The 23,323-nt window shown below is 41.8% G+C and overlaps 1 protein-coding gene across 1 annotated transcript; it reads left to right on the plus strand.

Moving 5' to 3' along the window:
- Nucleotides 1–767: 767 nt before the first annotated feature.
- On the plus strand, nt 768–21,879 carry LOC143774393 (TLC domain-containing protein 4-like). Its single transcript, XM_077261936.1, has 7 exons — nt 768–1,026; nt 5,596–6,034; nt 7,355–7,444; nt 15,250–15,308; nt 16,079–16,173; nt 16,564–16,637; nt 20,054–21,879. Exons 2-7 carry the CDS (start codon nt 5,862–5,864, stop codon nt 20,358–20,360), a joined length of 798 nt encoding a protein of 265 aa, XP_077118051.1. The 5' UTR covers nt 768–1,026; nt 5,596–5,861; the 3' UTR covers nt 20,361–21,879.
- Nucleotides 21,880–23,323: the final 1,444 nt, after the last annotated feature.

Raw genomic sequence — 23,323 nt, forward strand, 5'->3', positions numbered from 1 at the left:
CACTGGTTTGATGCATCATAGCCGTTCCACTCGTGGAGGGGAGATCTTCACCATTATCTAAAGCTTGAAATCAGTTCTGAAAAGCATGCGATGATATAGGCGTGTATACCGAAATATCATGAGTGGAGGGCCAGAAATCTGCTGAAATTGTACTGGCTTCAAGTATATTTGAAGTAATTTGATGCGCAGATATTTTTTATTCTTCTCGTTTATTTATTTTGTCACGGACGGGTGGTACCGTAACATCATCTGCTGCAGGTTCTAGATAGGTAATAGCGCTACTGGTTCTTTTTGTATTTTATTGAAAAACAAAAAAGTTTGAAAAATAAAAAAAAAGTTTAAAAAGTGAGAAATAAAAAAAGTAAAAAGTTTGAAAAGGTAAAAAAAAAAGTTTGAGAAAGAAAAGTTTGAAAAGTAAAAAAAGTTTGAAAAAACGTTTGAAAAAGTAAAAAAAAGTGAAAAAAAGTTTGAGAAAGAAAAAAGTTTGAAAAGTAAAAAAAAAGTTTGAAAATAAAAAAAAAAGTTTGAAAAAGTAAATAAAAAAGCAAACAAAAAAAGTTTGAGAAATAAAAAAAAGTTTAAAAAGTTTGAAAAATAAAAAAAAAGTTAAAAAAAAAAAAAGTTTGAAAAAGTAATATAAAGTAAAAAAAAAGTTTGAGGAAGAAAAAAGTTTGAAAAGTAAAAAAGCTTGAAAAATAAAAAAAAAAGTTTAAAAAGTACAAAAATAAGGTTTGGAAATAAAAGCAAACCTCCAGTGTCAGCGGTTTGAGTGCGAGCCCTCGGAGAGCGGAGGGTTAATCCACAGCAGGAGGAGCTGGGCGTACTCTGCACATGTTGGGTGTGAGTATGCAAATTGCACCCAGCGGGAGGCGTGGCCATGCCCGGAGCAGGGGGCGTGGCGTAGGCATTTGTTGACGTGTTGCTCAATAGAAAGTGCAGCAGCGGCGGCGGCAGCGGAGATCGCGGCAGGTCTCCCCCGGTGCCGGAGGTCATGGGTCAGTGTCCAGCCCGGAGGCTCTGCAGTCGGTAAGACCCCCAGCTCTGTGTGCCCCCCAGGTCGCTGTCACACGGACACATGTGCAGGATCCTGCTGGATCTGCCCCGTACTGAGCTCCGTTTCCTCTATTTCCAACATCTCCGCTTGCTGTCAGTGAATCCTGCGTATACCGGTAAAGGGTCCGATTCATCCTTTATGGGCTGTTTTAAAGTTCTTTATTGTCTTACTGTATTTGTGTTGACTTTTTTCCTTGCATCAAGTCTGCCGCAAAATCTCAATTATTTTATTTATTTTTTTAATTTTTAAAAACTTTTCATAAAAAAAAGTCAAACGTTCTGCATTTTATTTATTTATTTATTTTTTCACAACTGTATAAAATAGTCATATGTTCTGCCCCCCCCCCCCCCCCCCCCCCAATTCATAACACAACGTCACGCCAGTGGGGGATATGGAATATTTGTGCTCACAAAATGTAACTTTAAAAAAAAAAAAAAAAAAAGTGTTGCCATTAATGGATCAACCAAAAAAACCCCATCTGGAAACCCCCAAGCCAGCCACACACAATGGGGAGCGTAATAGTAAAAAAATGCAGATAATGCGAATATAATAGATAGGAAGTATCCGAGATGAGACGATGCCACCTGAGTCTGGGGACCCTCCGTAGACCGACACATTGCGACGGACTATCAGACCTGCTGCAGAGCTTTGTGCTTCTCATCTGCTTTCTTTACAGAGGATAGTCTTCAGTTGTAGCGAACCCTCAGCTGTGAGCAGTCTCCGGCCTCTAGCGTCAGCCTCCATGGGGAGAGTCTTTTGATTGCACGGAGGATCTGGGCCCCCAATGAACCCTATGGGGTCCGTCAGGTCCTTTCCTATGATGTTAGAAACACAAGCCGTCGTCCATTGAAGTGAATGGTGCTGAGCTGTAATACCACGCACGACCTGTGGATAGAGGTGGCGCTGTTTCCTAAAGATTTTAGAAGTTATTCTTGCCCATCCATGTGATGAAGGATAACATTCTGATTGCTGGGGTCCCCCACTGATTCCGATGGTCGATCATGCGCACTGCTTTTCCATTCATTCTTATGGACGCATTGAATGCAGCGCACGACTATCTCTGACGCTCCCCGTCAGAATGAATGGAGCGGAGCTGTGCATGATCATCCTCTGCTCCATTCACACGGGGATCTTCTCGGATCCACAACGATCTCTTATCTTAGACTACATCAGTTTAGTTATCAGACTGTTTAAAGGGATCCTTAAAGGGATTTTTTGTAACATATGGAGTTAGTAATATGGCTGCATAGGCGCCTGTCTCCTGATAAAAATGATGCCTCTCTCGTACAGATCCCAAGTGCCAGTCATGAAAAATCTAACATTGATGCCATATGCAAATTAGGCTGAAAGCGCACTGAGGGTGTGTCAGTTCATTGATACACGCCCCCAGTGCTCTTTAGGCCTGCTTAGGGTACACGTGCCTATATATCCAAACTAATACTTCATATGTAAAAAAATGGCTGACAGAATCCCTTTAAATAGTTTGTTACAATGTATCAGTTTAGAGAGGAGTCTATTTAAAGGGATCCTGTCAACACTTGCTTACATATCAATTAATGGTCTGTTTGTCCCCCAATAAAAATTATTCGTCTGTTTTGTAGAGATCCGACGTGCCAGTCATGAATAATATAGAGAAGAAACCATATGCAAATCAGGCCTATAATGCACTGGGGCGTGTCAGTGTGTTCCAAATGCATTGTCACGCCCACAGTGCGCTTCCAGTCTTATTTGCATACGACTTTGATGTTAGATTTCTCATGATTGGCACATCGGATTTCTGCTACAAAGGTGTCGTTTTTATCAGGGGGCGAGCGCCGATACAGCCGTACCACTGCTTTCATAGGCAAGAAATAACTGCTGACAGGATCCCTTTAATTTGGCCAAAGCTTTAAAATGGGCTGACGAGAGTGTGGGCTGGAGAATCCTTTCTTATGACTGCTATGACTTTCAGCGGTGCTTGCTCTGTAGGGATGTGTGGTAAGAAGCCATAGAAACCAGTACGCCTGATGAACGATGTGTGGGAATGGAAATCTGAGGCTTGTAAATGAGGGGTTCAGGCACATAGTGCCGCCATATAGTTACCTGGCTGAATGAGAGAAGATACAAAGAAGGTCCCTCTCTCTGGAGGACCTGACATATTCAAGCACTGCATGGATAGATCATAAATGTCGGTGGGTGACCTGCAATACTTCATTTCTCCTGTGGAGGCGCTGCAGGGAAGTTGGACTCAGATTGCAAGATTTGATCACAGGTCACAGACGATCAGCAGTGTTGTCCGGAAGAACAACCTTCTATCAGATCACCCCTGACAAACAGGAAAGGTGCAAAGTGGAAAACCCCTTTATTGCCACAGATTTTCATAGGCCTGCATAAGGTTTCCAACAATATAAAGTTATAATCCGCGCTAACGATCATAAACGTAAGCGCCAAATGATAAACGTCGTAAAAATGTACAGACGTATTCTGAATCACCCTGCCAGGTCTGATCAATAAACACCACAGATAAAAATGTGTCTACAGAATCATATAATTAATAGAAAAACTGCTAAGTCAGGAAAATCACTACTGATATCGAAACACCGAGACAGTACAGTAATAACGAAGCAATAAAAAAGATATGTACAACAGAAAACCGCTTACACTAAAAAGATAAGAAGCTCAGGAGCAGTTACAGGGGTAATAAGAGGATCAGGAGCCGGGTTACTGTAATAAGAGGTTACAGGGTAATAAGAGGATCAGGAGCCGGGTTACTGTAATAAGAGGTTACAGGGGTAATAAGAGGATCAGGAGCCGGGTTACTGTAATAAGAGGTTACAGGGTAATAAGAGGATCAGGAGCCGGGTTACTGTAATAAGAGGTTACAGGGTAATAAGGGGATCAGGAGCCGGGTTACTGTAATAAGGTTACAGGGTAATAAGAGGGTCAGGAGCCGGGTTACTGTAATAAGAGGTTACAGGGGTAATAAGAGGATCAGGAGCTGGGTTACTGTAATAAGAGGTTACAGGGTAATAAGAGGATCAGGAGCCGGGTTACTGTAATAAGAGGCTACAGGGTAATAAGAGGATCAGGAGCCGGGTTACTGTAATAAGAGGTTACAGGGGTAATAAGGGGATCAGGAGCCGGGTTACTGTAATAAGAGGATCAGGAGCCGGGTTACTGTAATAAGAGGTTACAGGGTAATAAGGGGATCAGGAGCCGGGTTACTGTAATAAGAGGTTACAGGGTAATAAGGGGATCAGGAGCCGGGTTACTGTAATAAGGTTACAGGGTAATAAGAGGGTCAGGAGCCGGGTTACTGTAATAAGAGGTTACAGGGTAATAAGAGGATCAGGAGCCGGGTTACTGTAATAAGAGGTTACAGGGTAATAAGAGGATCAGGTGCCGGGTTACTGTAATAAGAGGTTACAGGGTAATAAGAGGATCAGGAGCCGGGTTACTGTAATAAGAGGTTACAGGGTAATAAGAGGATCAGGAGCCATGTTACTGTAATAAGAGGTTACAGGGGTAATAAGAGGATCAGGAGCTGGGTTACTGTAATAAGAGGTTACAGGGTAATAAGAGGATCAGGAGCCGGGTTACTGTAATAAGAGGCTACAGGGTAATAAGAGGATCAGGAGCCGGGTTACTGTAATAAGAGGTTACAGGGGTAATAAGGGGATCAGGAGCCGGGTTACTGTAATAAGAGGATCAGGAGCCGGGTTACTGTAATAAGAGGTTACAGGGTAATAAGGGGATCAGGAGCCGGGTTACTGTAATAAGAGGTTACAGGGGTAATAAGGGGATCAGGAGCCGGGTTACTGTAATAAGAGGTTACAGGGGTAATAAGGGGATCAGGAGCCGGGTTACTGTAATAAGAGGATCAGGAGCCGGGTTACTGTAATAAGAGGTTACAGGGGTAATAAGAGGATCAGGAGCCGGGTTACTGTAATAAGAGGTTACAGGGTAATAAGAGGATCAGGAGCCGGGTTACTGTAATAAGAGGCTACAGGGTAATAAGAGGATCAGGAGCCGGGTTACTGTAATAAGAGGTTACAGGGGTAATAAGAGGATCAGGAGTCGGGTTACTGTAATAAGAGGTTACAGGGTAATAAGAGGATCAGGAGCCGGGTTACTGTAATAAGAGGATCAGGAGCCGGGTTACTGTAATAACGGGATCAGGAGCCGGGTTACTGTAATAAGAGGTTACAGGGGTAATAAGAGGATCAGGAGCCGGGTTACTGTAATAAGAGGTTACAGGGGTAATAAGAGGATCAGGAGCCGGGTTACCATATTCTGTGGAGGTTTATTATATCCATGCTTCATCTGTTATCAGTCAGTGTGTACATAGGTCAGGAGGGAGATGGATCAAATGAGATGAAATATCAGTAACGTTGTGCTCTAGAAGGACACGTATACATGTAGATTAATGTCACAGCTGTGGGGACATCAAACATCTCCTCCGTTACTTTGATTTCCTATGAGCAGAGATTCTCCTCATTATTGCGGTCGGTTTTCGTGAATGATATGAATTTTCCTTCTCATTGTTGTCTTCTGTCTCACAGACGTGCAGCTCATCTGCTCAGGGTCTCGCACCCCGATGCTTTACCGTCCTGAGAACGTCCAGAATCTGAATATTCATCTGCAGTAACCACTTCAGTCCTGTGGAGGAAACATCCCAAGTTCTTCTCAGCAACTTCTTACCACCTCCAAATCAAGATTTCCTGGATTTTCCAGTACATCATGGCACAGACGAATTGGAACAACCTCCACTAAACACTGGAACATTATCCCATTTATTATGTGTGACTGACTCCGCTGTTCTGTCCCTATGGAGACTGGAGCAAAGATGGAGGACAGTGTGTTTATTAGTTACTGTGTGGTTGCTGGGACTTTCCTTGTCTTCCAGCTTTTATTTTCTCTCATTAGTCCAAGAATCTCACCAAAACTGTGCTACAGCTACAAGAAGCTCAGCTATGCCAAGCAGTGTGAATGGGACTCCAGGTAACATCATCATATTACCGTAACCCGGCTCCTGATCCTCTTATTACAGTAACCCGGCTCCTGACCCTCCTATTACCCTGTAACCTCTTATTACCGTAACCCGGCTCCTGATCCTCTTATTACCCTGTAACCTCTTATTACAGTAACCCGGCTCCTGATCCTCTTATTACAGTAACCCGGCTCCTGATCCTCTTATTACTCCTGTAACCTCTTATTACAGTAACCCGGCTCCTGATCCCCTTATTACCCTGTAACCTCTTATTACAGTAACCCGGCTCCTGATCCTCTTATTACAGTAACCCGGCTCCTGATCCCCTTATTACCCCTGTAACCTCTTATTACAGTAACCCGGCTCCTGATCCTCTTATTACAGTAACCCGGCTCCTGATCCCCTTATTACCCCTGTAACCTCTTATTACAGTAACCCGGCTCCTGATCCCCTTATTACCCCTGTAACCTCTTATTACAGTAACCCGGTTCCTGATCCTGTTATTACCCCTGTAACCTCTTATTACAGTAACCTGGCCACTGATCCTCTTATTACCTGTAACCTCTTATTACAGTAACCTGGCTCCTGATCCTCTTATTACCCTGTAACCTCTTATTACAGTAACCCGGCTCCTGATCCTCTTATTACCCTGTAACCTCTTATTACAGTAACCCGGCTCCTGATCCTCTTATTACCCTGTAACCTCTTATTACAGTAACCCGGCTCCTGATCCTCTTATTACCCTGTAACCTCTTATTACAGTAACCCGGCTCCTGATCCTCTTATTACCCTGTAACCTCTTATTACAGTAACCCGGCTCCTGATCCTCTTATTACCCTGTACCCTCTTATTACAGTAACCCGGCTCCTGATCCTCTTATTACCCTGTAACCTCTTATTACAGTAACCCGGCTCCTGATCCTCTTATTACCCCTGTAACCTCTTATTACAGTAACCCGGCTCCTGATCCCCTTATTACCCTGTAACCTCTTATTACAGTAACCTGGCTCCTGATCCTCTTATTACCCTGTAACCTCTTATTACAGTAACCCGACTCCTGATCCTCTTATTACCCTGTAACCCCTTATTACAGTAACCCGGCTCCTGATCCTCTTATTACAGTAACCCGGCTCCTGATCCTCTTATTACAGTAACCCGGCTCCTGATCCCCTTATTACCCTGTAACCTCTTATTACAGTAACCCGGCTCCTGATCCTCTTATTACCCCTGTAGCCTCTTATTACAGTAACCCGGCTCCTGATCCTCTTATTACCCTGTAACCTCTTATTACAGTTTTCCAGTAAAGTTTTACTAATTGCTTCTTTCTTACAGGATTGTCTCTACGGTTCACGCATTGATTGTAGGTTCTTTCTGCCTCTATATTTTGGTTTATGATGACGCAGTGAATGCAGACCCCATCTGGTAAATATCGTATCACTTCTATATGTCCTTGCACTTTTCTCTTGTTCCACCTTATTGTGTTTTTGTCCTTTTTGCTTTTCTAGTACTTTCTCTTCTCCAATCAATAGCTATTCACTTCTTCCTTTTTCTCTGATAATAGCGGGTTATGATATGGCAGCACGAGGTCCGTATAATCCCCTTACGGGTATAAATAAAGTCCAGCAGCCGAGGCCGTACATGCCGGTGGGATACATGGGGCACCTCCTGTTTAGGGCGTACAGTCCAGATAATGCTTGTGAATTGGTAAATGGTCACTTATTATAATGAAGACTTATCAGAAGAGTCATAGTGCAAAGCGAAGGTTATTGTTCTGCTTTGATCCAGTCTCGGGTCAGTAATGGTTAATCATATCTGTGGAATGTTTTATCAGCCAATATCAATAAGTATAGGAGGGGCAGAGATATATGAGAAGTATAAAAGGTATGTAATGCGGAAATTATTGATCATAATGGTATGGAAATTATATGGTGACTGTACGGTATGTAGGCCGACTAATTAACACTGTACATAATGAAGACGTCATAAGTAGTGATCAACGAACGTGCTGGGATAAGGTGTTCTTCGAACAAAGTTATTGTTGTTTTTATTTTTTAACGGCCTTCAGCTTGTTCTCCAACCTTGGAGACTTGATGGATGAATGATCTGTAGGAAGATTGACCTTGTGTAAACCTAGATAGGTCCACCAGGGTCTTCTCCCTCGTTATCTTGATTGGTATCAAGCCATCGGGTTGCTGGTCTTCTTCTTCTTCGCCTTGTTCCTTCTATTCTTCTGACCATGATGTCCTTCTCCAGTGATCGCTCTCTTCTTATCATGTGTCCACAGTAGGCAAGCCTTAGATTGGTGATCTTTCCATCCAGTGACATATCTGGCTTGATTTGTTCCAAAATAAGGTCATATGGGCCACAAAATTGAACCTGTAAAAACCAAAGCTCGTACCGTAAAACAATCCCGGATGGAAGTGTCAAATCGAGAAAAAAGTTATAGCTCTTGGAATAAAAAGTGAACGTGAATATTGTGCAAATAGGACATACAGTTGTGCTCAAAAGTTTACATACCCCTGCAGAATTTTTGCTTTCTTGGCCTTTTTTTTTTTTAGAGAATATGAATGATAACACCAAAACTTTCTCTCCACTCATGGTTAGTGGTTGGGTGAAGCCATTTATTGTCAAACTACTGTGTTTTTCTCTTTTTAAATCATAATGACAACCCAAAACATCCAAATGACCCTGATCAAAAGTTCACATACCCCATTTCTTAATACCGTGTATTGCCCCCTCTAACATCAATGACAGCTTGAAGTCTTTTGTGGTAGTTGTGGATGAGGTTCTTTATTTTCTCAGATGGTAAATCTGCCCACTCTTCTTGGCAAAAAGCCTCCAGTTCCTGTAAATTCCTGGGCTGTCTAGCATGAACTGCGTGCTTGAAATCTCCCCAGAGTGGCTCAATGATATTGAGGTCAGGAGACTGAGATGGCCACTCCTGAACCTTCACTTTATTCTGCTTTTGGCTATTTGGCTTTTTCCATGATTTGCTATCTTACCACCTGGAATTTCCCCCTTTTTTTTGGGGGGGAGGGTTTGAATCCGTTCATGTTAAGAACATGCCTACAATTGTGAACATTTGGTTTTCTTTTCTTTGTGAAGCAAACAACAAATAGGACTAAATATCTTCAGTGTGTATAACTATTCATTCCCCTAAAGTCAGCACTGTGTAGTGCCTCCTTTTGTGGCAATTACAGCTCCAAGTTGCTATGAGCTTTCCACATTTTGCTACTGGAATTTTTGTCCATTAGTCAAGGCAAAATTGCTCCAGCTCCAAGTTAGATGGTTTCCTCCGGTGAACAGGAATCTTTAAGTCTGACCACAGATTCTTAGTTGGATTAAGGTCTGGGCTTTGACTAGGCCACTCCAAAACATTTACATGTTTCCCCTTAAACCACTCGAGTGTTGCCTTAGCTGTATGCTTTGGGTCATTGTTTTTTTTGGAAGGTGAGCCTCTGTCCCAGCCTCAAATCACAAACGGACTGAAACAGGTTTTGCTCAAGAATATCCCTGTATTCGCAGCAACCATCTTCCCCCTCGGCTCGGACCATTTTCCCTGTCCCTGCTGCTGAAAAACATCCCCACAGCATGATACTGCCACCACCATGTTTCACTGTGGGGATGGTGTTCTTAGGGTGATGAGCTGTGTTGGTTTGGCACCAAACATAGCATTGACCTTGGTGGCTAAAAAGTTCAATTCTGACCTCTTACCACAGCACCTTCTTCCATACATTTGGGGTGTCTCCCACATGTCTTTTGGCAAATTCAGAACGAGCCTTACAATTTTTATGTGTAAGTAAAGGCTTTTTTCTGCCCACTCTTCCATAAAGGCCACCTCTATGGTATGTACGGCTTATTGTGGTCGCATGGACAGATATTCCAGTCTCTGCTTGGGAACTCTGCAGCCCCTTCAGGGTTACCTTTGGTCTCCGTTCTGCCTCTCTAATTAGTGCCTTCCTTACCCGGGCTGAGAGTTTTGCTGGGCGGCCCTCTCTTGGCAGCTTTGTTGTGGTACAATGTTCTTTATATTTAATGATATTGGATTTGATGGTGCTCCGGGGGATCATCAGACATTGGGATATTTTTATAACCCAAACCCTGACTTGTTCTTCTCAATAACTTTGTCCCTGACTTGTTTGGAGATCTCCTTGGTCTTCTTGGTGTTTGGTTAGTGGTGCCTCTTGCTAATGGTGGTGTTTGGTTAGTGGTGCCTCTTGTTAATGGTGGTGTTTGGTTAGTGTGCCTCTTGTTAGTGGTGGTGTTTGGTTAGTGGTGCCTCTTGTTAATGGTGGTGTTTGGTTAGTGTGCCTCTTGTTAGTGGTGGTGTTTGGTTAGTGGTGCCTCTTGTTAGTGGTGGTGTTTGGTTAGTGGTGCCTCTTGTTATTGGTGGTGCTTGGTTAGTGGTACCTCTCGTTAATGGTGTTGCAGCCTCTGTGGCCTTTCAGAAATGGTAAAGTGTATATACTGACAGCCATGTGACACTGAGGACGTCCACCTGTGTGCAATCTATCACTAAGCATGGGACCAATAAAGGTAATTGCTTGCACCAGAACTTTAGGGGCTTCATCTCAAGGGGTAAATACATATGCCGACTTTTAGTTATTTGTTCCCATAAATTTAATTTATGCCTATATTTTTCTCTCTTGGGCACACCAACTTAGATTATTTAGTGCTGATGCATCGCACGCAAATCGTATTCCAAAAACAAAAATATTTACACACAGGTTGTAATGTAACAAAATAGGTAAAAAGCCAAGGGGTGAATCCCCCTGTAAATACATAGGGTACTTAGTTGAAATTATTTTGATCAAAAAATGTAAAATACATCCTAGTGTGACAAGGTGTACCCAATCAGGCTTGACCCTAACTCCAGTATCTTACCTCGCTAAGTGCCAACAGGCATCAATATAGACGAGGGGCAGAGACACACCTAGACCTGACTGGTTTACACCTGCACATAGAAAGCTATATAGACAAGATGCGCAGCCCAAAGGTGGGGAGGAAGCGCAGCCCAATATGTCGGGAGGGAGGGAGCACACCTCAACATTCTCCGGTCTGATTTGAGGCCTGCTGCCACATAGCGAGGTGAAATACAAGAGTTAGGGTCCATCCCGATGGGTACACCTTGTCGAGGTGGGATGGCTTATATCCTTCTTTTTTTTTTTAATCAAAATGGTGTCAGCCAAGTACCCTATGTCCTTTTCACGTACTATTACTATTTATGTAGTTATTGTTTCTTGGTTTTTATCCCAGGTTTTGCTTTTAGGGCTCAGACTTACTTAGTCGCAATATTCTATAAAGGGATATAAGGAAAGCAATTTCTTATGATGGGGAAGAAAAATACTGTGCTATTCTTGGCATGCTGGGAGTTGTAGTGACCACTGCCGTGAAGTCTTCCTCCCTGGACTGTGTACCTGGCTGTGATCCACCACTATTGCCAAACACAGCCTTGTTGTTCCTTGTGATCCTTCTTACCGCTCCTTTCCTCTACTAAACCCAAACAGCGTTCCCCATCAGAAGACGCACAAAGGTTCCCTTATGTGGGAGATAATAAAACCCTTTGTTATGGGAAGTGGGTTAATCGGGCCCCTCCTGACGTGGTCATGGCTCTCCGATCTACCACTTAACCCCTGTCCTGTCAGCAGCCATCATGCCTGGCTGGAAGCTGAATGGGCCCTGGAAGTTTTTTTATTTTTCTTGCTTTGTTGAGTTGTGTAATCTAATATGTGTGGAGCACATCAAGGCTTTAAAGCTCCTTCCTGGCATTAGGCAGATCATGTGGCTATCACCATCTCTTAGAATAACCTTTTTCGGAAAATAGTGCGTAAAAAAAAACCATTTTGGAGGGAATTTTATCACGATTTTTAAGCCAGAAAACTAGAGTTTTCGGCATCTCTACCACTTTCCTTAAAAAGTGGATGACGCTTAATGGGAGGTGGGCAGTCAATACAGGCGAGCCAGATTCACTATAATTTTCCCTAGAAAGTGGAAGGTTCCTCCAGGGTCATCGTGTCCAACCCCCTGCTCAATGCAGGATTCACTAAACCATCTCCGACAGATGTCTGTCCAGCCTCTGTTTGAAGACTTCCATTGAAGGAGAACTCCCCACCTCTCGTGGCAGCCTGTTCCACTCGTTGATCACCCTCAATGTCAAAAAGTGTTTTTTTTTCTTTGTAATTGACTTCTTTACTTTATTTTGCCTCCTTCTCTCTGAAACACTAGGCTGCAGTTCTCGGTTCAAGCTCTTTTTTAGAAGCTGCTTTTAACTGCTGCTGAGCAAGATTTGCACAATGCACTTAAAGTATCCGTGTATGGGACTTCCTTTATACCCCTATCCTGTAGTGAGAGAGGGAAGGCCCCATATAAAAAAAAAAAAAGTAACTTGAATTCAAGGTATGAATCTTGCTTGGCAGCAGTTAAAGGAAGCTTTTAAAGGAGCTTGAACAGGGCATTTCAACAGTATTGCAGCATACTTTTTAAAAGATAAGGAGGCAAAATAAAGTAATGAATGTATATTACAAAAAATGCATAAGGCTGGTGATTATAAAGGCATATGCCCAACATGTTGGTATAGGTAATACCCCAAACATGACCCCTCAAGTAAAAAAAAAATCACCAGCTGTTCTCCAAAATACTCCAGACACGTGTAGAATTAAAGGACACCTGACATACTAATATACTAGGAGTGTTCCCAAATATGTCCCACAATAAGTCATAATGACACCCTAATAGGAGACCCTACCGGCTCGCCTCGAGAACTGGTGGCCAAGTTCAGCCTGCACAAATCACCTTTGTCATCCCTAATGCGCTCTTCTTGGCTGCTCTTTCATAGCTGTGGTCTGGATGGCCCAAATAATGGGATCTAGGCAATCCCCTACTTTTCCACCCCCTATAACTGTGTTGGTCCTCTAATCAGAGTAGTGAGCTCCATACATAGAGTTGCTCTTGCGTTGGTTGACCTGGCCTGTCAATATGAATGGTGGGCCTATGTGTCCATCACAGGGTGAACAGTGGAGACCAAATGCAGAGTTTTCTTCCATAGTTCTTCAGATTATTTTTTTCTAACTCCATATTCCTCCTTCTCACTCCTCTGTCCTCGGTCACACACTGATCTCCGCAGTGAGGAACATTCCACAGTCTGGGACGTTGCCGAGCTCCACATCACTGGACGTGTTATCTGTTGGCAAACACTACAGTCCGTAGAGTGGCTATTAGAGCCGCTTGGCCCTGTGTTATCACATGGGGCCTGTGCTAAGGGGCTCTTATTATCCCAGATAATATACGGTACTTGCCTTCTGATATTTAAGGGGCACTTCCACCTAGAGTCCAGCATTCCTTAAAAGAGAAGTTCTCGAATTCTTTTCTTCCTTCAAGTGTTGCAAGAGTCTCTTTTCATGTTTTGCCATTTCTCCAGACAATCTCCTTTTTGTAAATTTTTGGGCCAGCTGTCCAAATATACCTCAAAGAATATGACATGTCTCCCCCTCAAGGTCATGTCCCCAACCTAATACCCATAAATCATACATTTGAGGAAAGTTGAAGAACAAACAGGCAATCCCTGCATGTGTTGTGTCTGTCGAACAGCCGGGAGACATGGAGCCACGGGGATTCAAACATATTTTTCGAGCACGCTGAAGACCCTTGGTTAGCACCCAAGCTTGGTGGATAACACCTTATCTGAGAAGGTTCGCTCATCACTAGTTGTCTCTTCTTCTGGGCACCATCTTTTGGGCCACCGTTGGTGACTGGCTCTAAGGCCTGATCCTAAGCTGCAGTGCCAAAGAAGTCAGGCAATGATATAGTCTTGTCCTTCTCCACTAGTGACACATTTTGCTTTTCAAGTCAAGCCAGTTTGGCCTAGAGGTCCTTTTCTTAAAAAATATATTGTCCATAAATGTATACACCTATAAATGTTGTCAGCGGTGATATCTGACTCTTGGAAGAGTAGGAAGGTTCTTACAAGGTCCTGGGACCCAGTGTCACGTGCCTGCAACCTGGTCCTCCTCGATCACCTGTCATCTATAGGATTCATCTCCTCACTTGCATCTTTAGGCTCCGGCGCTCGGGTGTGACCTCTTCTTATTGCTTTACTATACATATGTCTCTGTGCATGGTTTTCGCATTGTGGATTTTTGGTTGCACCTTTATTGCTTCATTGCTTGTCAGACTGGTCATTCAGAGAGTGACAGATCTACAAGATCGGCAGTGACTGATTATTTTCCATTGTAATTTTTTTTTTTTTCTGTTTTCTAAAAATATTTTAAAAATCTCATTCATTTAGTCTATGCAGCTCATGTGCAGGGCATATGGATGGAGACTGGGGTAAAAAAGTTTCTCTTTAGGGGAAGGGAAGGAAAACGGAGAAGCTTCACAGGGAACTCGCACTGAGCACTGAACTAGCAACTCCCAAGTTTAGAGCTCGGTGGGTGTTCCCTGTGGAGCTGTAGGTTCTGAAGTCAGGGGGTGTTCCCTGTGGAGCTGCTGGTTCAGAACACCCCCTGAGTTCTGAACTTGCACCTCCACACGGAACACCCCCTGAGTTCTGACCCTTCAGCTCTACAGGGAACACCCCCTGAGTTCTGACCCTTCAGCACCCCCTGAGCTCTGATCATGGAGATGCGGGTTCAGCGTTCAGTGGGTGTTACCTGTGGACCACTCCCTGAGCTCTCAACTTGCAGCCCCACAAGCATACCTGTCGCAGAAAGCAGAATTATATGGATATGACATAAATGGCCAAGATGGAAAATCCCCTATAATGCAAGAGTGCGACTTAGATGCTTTAGAGGGGAAATGCTTCCTTTATTTCTATAGAAGTTCCGCTACTTCATCCCTGCTGTCTCAGTGTGTCTTCTCTGTCCTGCGTCCTTACTCTTCCTCCATGCTATCCATAACTTTCATTTATCCCTATGATACATACAGCTTCCAATTATGCTTTCCCTAACCATTTTTCCCAACAGTATATAATATCTATTGTATTAGGCCATGTTCACACTTTAGGTTTTGTTGCATTTTTTTTTTTTTCCCTTTTTTTTTTTTTTTTTTTTTTTTTTTTTATATTTGCTGCATTTTTAAAATAATTGCATGCCAAGTCCTGAGTTCAACAACAGCAACAAATGCAATTTTATTACTTTTGTTCCATTTTTGCCGAAGCAGCAAAGTGTGAACATAGCCTAAATCAAGAGGAACAAAAAAAAAACAATCTAATTTCCCTGTTCTCATTCTAGGGGGGACCCATTTCAGGTGAAAATGAATGTTGCCATCACCTGTGGCTACCTTGTCTATGGTAAAAATCCTACAATTGTAATATATCAAAAAGTTACAAACTTGTGAGCATATCCCAAATATATGTCACCCAGGGAGAGATTTTGGGGCATGATCCTGATTGGTCAATTTTTAGGGAGCATTTGGTTTCTAACTTTTTTTTGGGAGGAGGGGTTAAACATAATTTCTTAAAATTTGGGGTTTTATTAAACATTTTGCACAGTCTAGGCTCTTCATTACCCCACACATTGAACTCTGCAGACATCAATCATCTGAGAGGAGCTCAGAAAGAGACAGATAAAACGGTTCCGAAATCTCTTCTGACGAGTTCACTGATGGATTCTCAGTTGACTCATTCTGCAGCCTCTTAGAAAGTGCAACACAGAGGCTGTAGAAAGCAAACTTTTTAATACCATCCAATTCAGAAAATTATTTTAGCCCCACTCTGAAATTTAAAGGGGGGGAGGGATTTTTCTGAACATTCCTGAATTTTATAAATCACGGAGATGCATAGCTCCGCATAGGAGCTGTGAACCTAAAACGGTAGGAGATTTTTCATCAAGATTTTTTTTTAATCACTGGTTTCGTTTTTTTATGAAATACTTCTCAGCACTAAAAAAAAAAAACTTATTGCAAAAGTATAAAACTCATTGCACCTACTGAGGACATAACGGGGCACAGAGGACGGCGCCAGGTTTCTATTGATGTAACCCAAAGCTGTTTTCACTCTCTGCATCCAAGGCAAATTTTTACTAAATACTACTCCTGCTTTTTTTATTTTTATTTTGACAGATTTGCTGCTTTTTGCTCGTTTCTGGAAGGAGATGAGAGACCCTTACATGGTCTGCCACCATTTTGCAGTGATCTACGCGTATGGATACGTGCTGGTACGTACAGATCTCCCATCACTACGGGGCTTCAAGGACTCGTCCCAGAAATGACTTTTACCAAACTGTATAGAATTCATAACTACTTGGAATCTGAAAAGGAATTGCTTCCAAATTAGGGAAACCATATCAACCAAATTCATAAGCATTATTCCTTAAAAAAAAATAAATAAAAATGAAATGCATTTACAGCTATGTACACTAGAGGGAGCTGTGACACTACTATATGCAGTTTCTTAAGTCCGATTGTTCTGAAGAACTCTCCTCGATCTTCCACTTTTAGCCTTTGGTGGTGAATCAATTCTGGTACATGAGGTCCTTTATCGTAACGATGAATGCAGCAAATTGTCTGTATCTGATGCCTCCAGCAACTCATCAATTTTCTTACAGAATCGCGGCGTGCTGCCATATTTTGCTAATTTTCGATTGATATCCGAACTGTCAACTCCATTTGTGAATCAAAGGTAAGAAGAACCAAGCTACACCCGTCTGGTATATTACTGTACAGTGTAATATTAGTTATATTCCTGTACATAGGGGCAGTATTATAGTAGTTATATTCTTGTACATAGGGGCAGTATTATAGTAGTTATATTCTTGTACATAGGGGCAGTATTATAGTAGTTATATTCTTGTACATAGGAGCAGTATTATAGTAGTTATATTCTTGTACATAGGGGCAGTATTATAGTAGTTATATTCTTGTACATAGGAGCAGTATTATAGTAGTTATATTCTTGTACATAGGAGCAGTATTATAGTAGTTATATTCTTGTACATAGGAGGCAGTATTATAGTAGTTATATTCTTGTACATAGGGGCAGTATTATAGTAGTTATATTCTTGTACATAGGGGCAGTATTATAGTAGTTATATTCTTGTACATGGGGGCAGTATTATAGTAGTTATATTCTTGTATATAGGAGCAGTATTATAGTAGTTATATTCTTGTACATAGGGGGCAGTATTATAGTAGTTATATTCTTGTATATAGGGGGCAGTATTATAGTAGTTATATTCTTGTACATAGGGGCAGTATTATAGTAGTTATATTCTTGTACATAGGGGCAGTATTATAGTAGTTATATTCTTGTACATAGGGGCAGTATTATAGTAGTTATATTCTTGTACATAGGGGCAGTATTATAGCAGTTATATTCTTGTACATAGGGGCAGTATTATAGTAGTTATATTCTTGTACATAGGGGCAGTATTATAGTAGTTATATTCTTGTACATAGGGGCAGTATTATAGTAGTTATATTCTTGTACATAGGGGACAGTATTATAGTAGTTATATTCTTGTACATAGGGGCAGTATTATAGTAGTTATATTCATGTACATAGGGGCAGTACTATAGTAGTTATATTCTTGTACATAGGGGCAGTATTATAGTAGTTATATTCTTGTACATAGGGCAGTATTATAGTAGTTATATTCTTGTATATAGGAGCAGTATTATAGTAGTTATATTCTTGTACATAGGGGGCAGTATTATAGTAGTTATATTCTTGTACATAGGGGCAGTATTATAGTAGTTATATTCTTGTACATAGGGGACAGTAGTATAGCAGTTATATTCTTGTACATGGGGCAGTATTACAGTAGTTATATTCTTGTACATAGGGGCAGTATTATAGTAGTTATATTCTTGTACATAGGGGCAGTATTATAGTAGTTATATTCTTGTACATAGGGGCAGTATTATAGTAGTTATATTCTTGTACATAGGGGGCAGTATTATAGTAGTTAGTCTTGTACATAGGAGCAGTATTATAGTAGTTATAGTCTTGTACATAGGGGCAGTATTATAGTAGTTATATTCTTGTACATAGGAGCAGTATTATAGTAGTTATATTCTTGTACATAGGGAGCAGTATTATAGCAGTTATATTCTTGTACATAGGGGCAGTATTATAGTAGTTATAGTCTTGTACATAGGGGCAGTATTATAGTAGTTATATTCTTGTACATAGGGGCAGTATTATAGTAGTTATATTCTTGTACATAGGGGCAGTATTATAGTAGTTATATTCTTGTACATAGGGGGCAGTATTATAGTAGTTATAGTCTTGTACATAGGAGCAGTATTATAGTAGTTATATTCTTGTACATAGGAGCAGTATTATAGTAGTTATATTCTTGTACATAGGGAGCAGTATTATAGTAGTTATATTCTTGTACATAGGGGGCAGTATTATAGTAGTTATATTCTTGTACATAGCGGCAGTATTATAGTAGGTATATTCTTGTACATAGGAGCAGTATTATAGTAGTTATATTCTTGTACATAGGGGGCAGTATTATAGTAGTTATATTCTTGTACATAGGGGGCAGTATTATAGTAGTTATATTCTTGTACATAGGGGGCAGTATTATAGTAGTTATATTCTTGTACATAGGGGGCAGTATTATAGTAGTTATATTCTTGTACATAGGAGTAGTATTATAGTAGGTATATTCTTGTACATAGGAGCAGTATTATAGTAGTTATATTCTTGTACATAGGGGGCAGTATTATAGTAGTTATATTCTTGTACATAGGAGCAGTATTATAGTAGTTATATTCTTGTACATAGGGGGCAGTATTATAGTAGTTATATTCTTGTACATAGGAGCAGTATTATAGTAGTTATATTCTTGTACATAGGGGGCAGTATTATAGTAGTTATATTCTTGTACATAGGAGCAGTATTATAGTAGTTATATTCTTGTACATAGGAGCAGTATTATAGTAGTTATATTATTGTACATAGGGGACAGTATTATAGTAGTTATATTCTTGTACATAGGGGGCAGTATTATAGTAGTTATATTCTTGTACATAGGAGCAGTATTATAGTAGTTATATTCTTGTACATAGGAGCAGTATTATAGTAGTTATATTCTTGTACATAGGAGCAGTATTATAGTAGTTATATTATTGTACATAGGAGCAGTATTATAGTAGTTATAGTCTTGTACATAGGAGCAGTATTATAGTAGTTATATTCTTGTACATAGGGAGCAGTATTATAGTAGTTATATTCTTGTACATAGGGGGCAGTATTATAGTAGTTATATTCTTGTACATAGCGGCAGTATTATAGTAGGTATATTCTTGTACATAGGAGCAGTATTATAGTAGTTATATTCTTGTACATAGGGGGCAGTATTATAGTAGTTATATTCTTGTACATAGGAGCAGTATTATAGTAGTTATATTCTTGTACATAGGGGGCAGTATTATAGTAGTTATATTCTTGTACATAGGAGTAGTATTATAGTAGGTATATTCTTGTACATAGGAGCAGTATTATAGTAGTTATATTCTTGTACATAGGGGGCAGTATTATAGTAGTTATATTCTTGTACATAGGAGCAGTATTATAGTAGTTATATTCTTGTACATAGGGGGCAGTATTATAGTAGTTATATTCTTGTACATAGGAGCAGTATTATAGTAGTTATATTCTTGTACATAGGGGGCAGTATTATAGTAGTTATATTCTTGTACATAGGAGCAGTATTATAGTAGTTATATTCTTGTACATAGGAGCAGTATTATAGTAGTTATATTATTGTACATAGGGGACAGTATTATAGTAGTTATATTCTTGTACATAGGGGGCAGTATTATAGTAGTTATATTCTTGTACATAGGAGCAGTATTATAGTAGTTATATTCTTGTACATAGGAGCAGTATTATAGTAGTTATATTCTTGTACATAGGAGCAGTATTATAGTAGTTATATTATTGTACATAGGGGACAGTATTATAGTAGTTATATTCTGGATAACAGATTCCACTAACATTACTATATCTACAGTGAGTGGATTACATTTTACACCACCGTCCTGTGGTTTCTCATCATGTCCTTTTTTTTTTCTGTTCTCCAGGTGGTTTTTTGATGCTGTTAATATGCCCCGATCTTCTAAGCCTTTCTTGGTGAATGCATTAGCTATGGCCGTTGTCTTCTTCCTTGTCCGAATCGCAGTGATACCAAGCTACTACTCTCAAGTTTTTGCCACATTTGGCACTGAGGGTTATATCCGTCTGGGCATCGGGCCACAGGTAGCATGGATAGTGTCCTGTGTGATCTTGGATATCCTCAACGTCTTCTGGATGTATAAAATTTTGTTTGGATTTTACCGGGTTGTAAAATCAAAACCTGGAGGAAAACCTACAAGGAACCATGCCGACTGAGTTCTTGTGAACGAACAGGATGCAGAGTCACATGTTTTGTTGGGGCCACATCCTAGGAGAACATGGATGCATCATGGCCCCTCGCTGTGGACCATACCAAGAAGAGACGTTTTCATGGTTATTCTGGATCATACCAAAGGGGGTTATTATCGATACCACCTAATATTGTATCTCAAAAAATTGTTTTAAATCTTGGCAAAAAAAAAAAAAGTAAATTTGATTATTTTTTTTAAAATTGTTGTTGAGAAATCGAGACCAATAGCATCTACGTGGCTGATCCGTTGTCTCTGAATGAATAAACAGTACTATACTTGATAAAACTGGTGAGGATTGTAGATTCCCAAAATCTTTGGTAGGTGATCTATTCGGTTACTCCAAAAAGAGAAGTGACTCCTTAATTTTTATTTGTAGAGTCTTTGAGGAACCCAGCAGCAAGTATGTAGATCTCCTGCAGTGCCCCCAGAGGAGAAGTAAAGTATTACAATGCGTGGATGTGTTGAGTCCTCCAAAGAGCGATACTTGCCAAATTTAGTCTACGTCTCGCCCACAAAGGCTGCTTTATATGAATGGAGATATACAGAGTGGAGAGCTGCACATAATGTTGTCACACTTGGACATTTGGGCCCCTGTAGACATTGGGGTCTGGGTTTTACCTCTGCCCCCTATAGCTACGTTCCCCCCCCTATGATGTATGTCTCTCTATATTTAGTGTCTGATCACATCGTCCCATGAGTATTGGCCGTTAGTTACACATGGGAATGATTTTTCCAATACCAATGGGTTAGAGACAAACATCTCTGCCAACAGGACCGGAGTAACCCCATAACTAATGTTCTACAGATCAAATCTAGATTTGTGCAGAAATCGGTATAGAATACATTTTTTTTCTAATAGTTGTTTTTTGATCTATGATTTTTGTAGCATAAAAAATATTCTTTAAATAAACCCGGTTCCCATATATGATTCTTCAGTCTGATGTTGCTATTAACGAGTTCTCCGCCGCTGCCTCCAATCGTCAGGACATTTACACAATTGACTGACGAGAGATGAACGAGGCGGCGGCTGCTTCCACTGCTAGGACAGTTATTGGGGAACTCAGTGAGCGAATGGTACAAGCCATCAAACAAAGAAGAACTGCTGACATTACTGTACCAGGAGCGGCATAAGGTCACCCAGAAGCAGTGTGAAAGTCTGGTGGAAAGCATGCCAAGACGCATGAAAGCTGTGACTAAAAATCATGGTTATTCCACAAAATATTGATTTCTGAACTCTTCCTGAGGTAAAACATTAGTATTGTTGTTTCTACATGATTATAAACGTGTTTTCTTTGCATTATTTGAGGTCTGAAAGCACAGTGTTTTTTTTTTTTTGTTGTTTTTATTTTGACCATTTTTCTTTGTCAGAAAAAAAAATACAAAATTTATTGCTTGGAACTTCGGAGACATGTTGTTAGTAATTTATAGAATAAAAGAACAATTTATATTTTACTCAAATATATCTATAAAGAGAAAAATCAGACAAACTGAACATAGTGATCTCTTAATTTTTGCCAGAGCTGTATATATATGTAACCTTGTATGGCCCTCACACACTGGCCGTATACAGCGCACAACCCTCACACACTGGCCGTATACAGCGCACAACCCTCACACACTGGCTGTATACAGCGCACAACCCTCACACACTGGCTGCAATCCCTCACACACTGGCCGTATACAGCACACAACCCTCACACACTGGCTGTATACAGCGCACAACCCTCACACACTGGCTGCAATCCCTCACACACTGGCCGTATACAGCACACGGCCCTCACACACTGGCCGCACACGGCCCTCACACACTGGCTGCATATGGCCCTCACACACTGGCTGCATATGGCCCTCACACACTGGCTGTATACGGCCGTACACGGCCCTCACACACTGGCCGTACACGGCCCTCACACACTGGCCGTACACGGCCCTCACACACTGGCCGTATACAGCACACAGCCCTCACACACTGGCCGTATACAGCACACAGCCCTCACACACTGGCTGCACATGGCCCTCACACACTGGCCGTATACAGCACACAACCCTCACACACTGGCCGTACATGGCACTCAGACACTGGCCATATACAGCACACGGCTCTCATACACTGGTTGCACACAGCCCTCACATACTGGCCGTATACCGCACACAGCCCTCACATACTGGTAGCAAACAGCCCTCACACACTGGCCGCACACGGCCCTCACACACTGGCCACACACGGCCCTCACACACTGGCCACACACGGCCCTCACACACTGGCCGAACACGGCCCTCACACACTGGCCGAACACGGCCCTCACACACTGACCACACACGGCCCTCACACACTGGCCGCACAGGGCCCTCACACACTGGCCGCACACGGCCCTCACACACTGGCCGAACACGGCCCTCACACACTGGCCGAACACGGCCCTCACACACTGGCCGAACACGGCCCTCACACACTGGCCGAACACGGCCCTCACACACTGACCACACACGGCCCTTACACACTGGCCGCACACGGCCCTCACACACTGGCCACACAAGGCCCTCACACACTGGCCGAACACGGCCCTCACACACTGGCCGAACACGGCCCTCACACACTGGCCGAACACGGCCCTCACACACTGGCCGAACACGGCCCTCACACACTGAAATATACCTATAAAGAGAAAAATCAGACAAACTGAACATAGTGGTCTCTTAATTTTTGCCAGAGCTGTATATATATGTACCCTTGTATGGCCCTCACACACTGGCTGTATACAGCACACAACCCTCACACACTGGCCGTACACGGCCCTCACACACTGGCCATACACGGCTCTCACACACTGGCCGTATACAGCACACAACCCTCACACACTGGCCGTACACGGCTCTCACGCACTGGCCGTATACAGCACACAACCCTCACACACTGGCCGTACATGT

The sequence above is a fragment of the Ranitomeya variabilis genome, chromosome 5 (genome assembly GCF_051348905.1).
Source record: "Ranitomeya variabilis isolate aRanVar5 chromosome 5, aRanVar5.hap1, whole genome shotgun sequence".
Lineage (NCBI taxonomy): Eukaryota > Metazoa > Chordata > Amphibia > Anura > Dendrobatidae > Ranitomeya > Ranitomeya variabilis.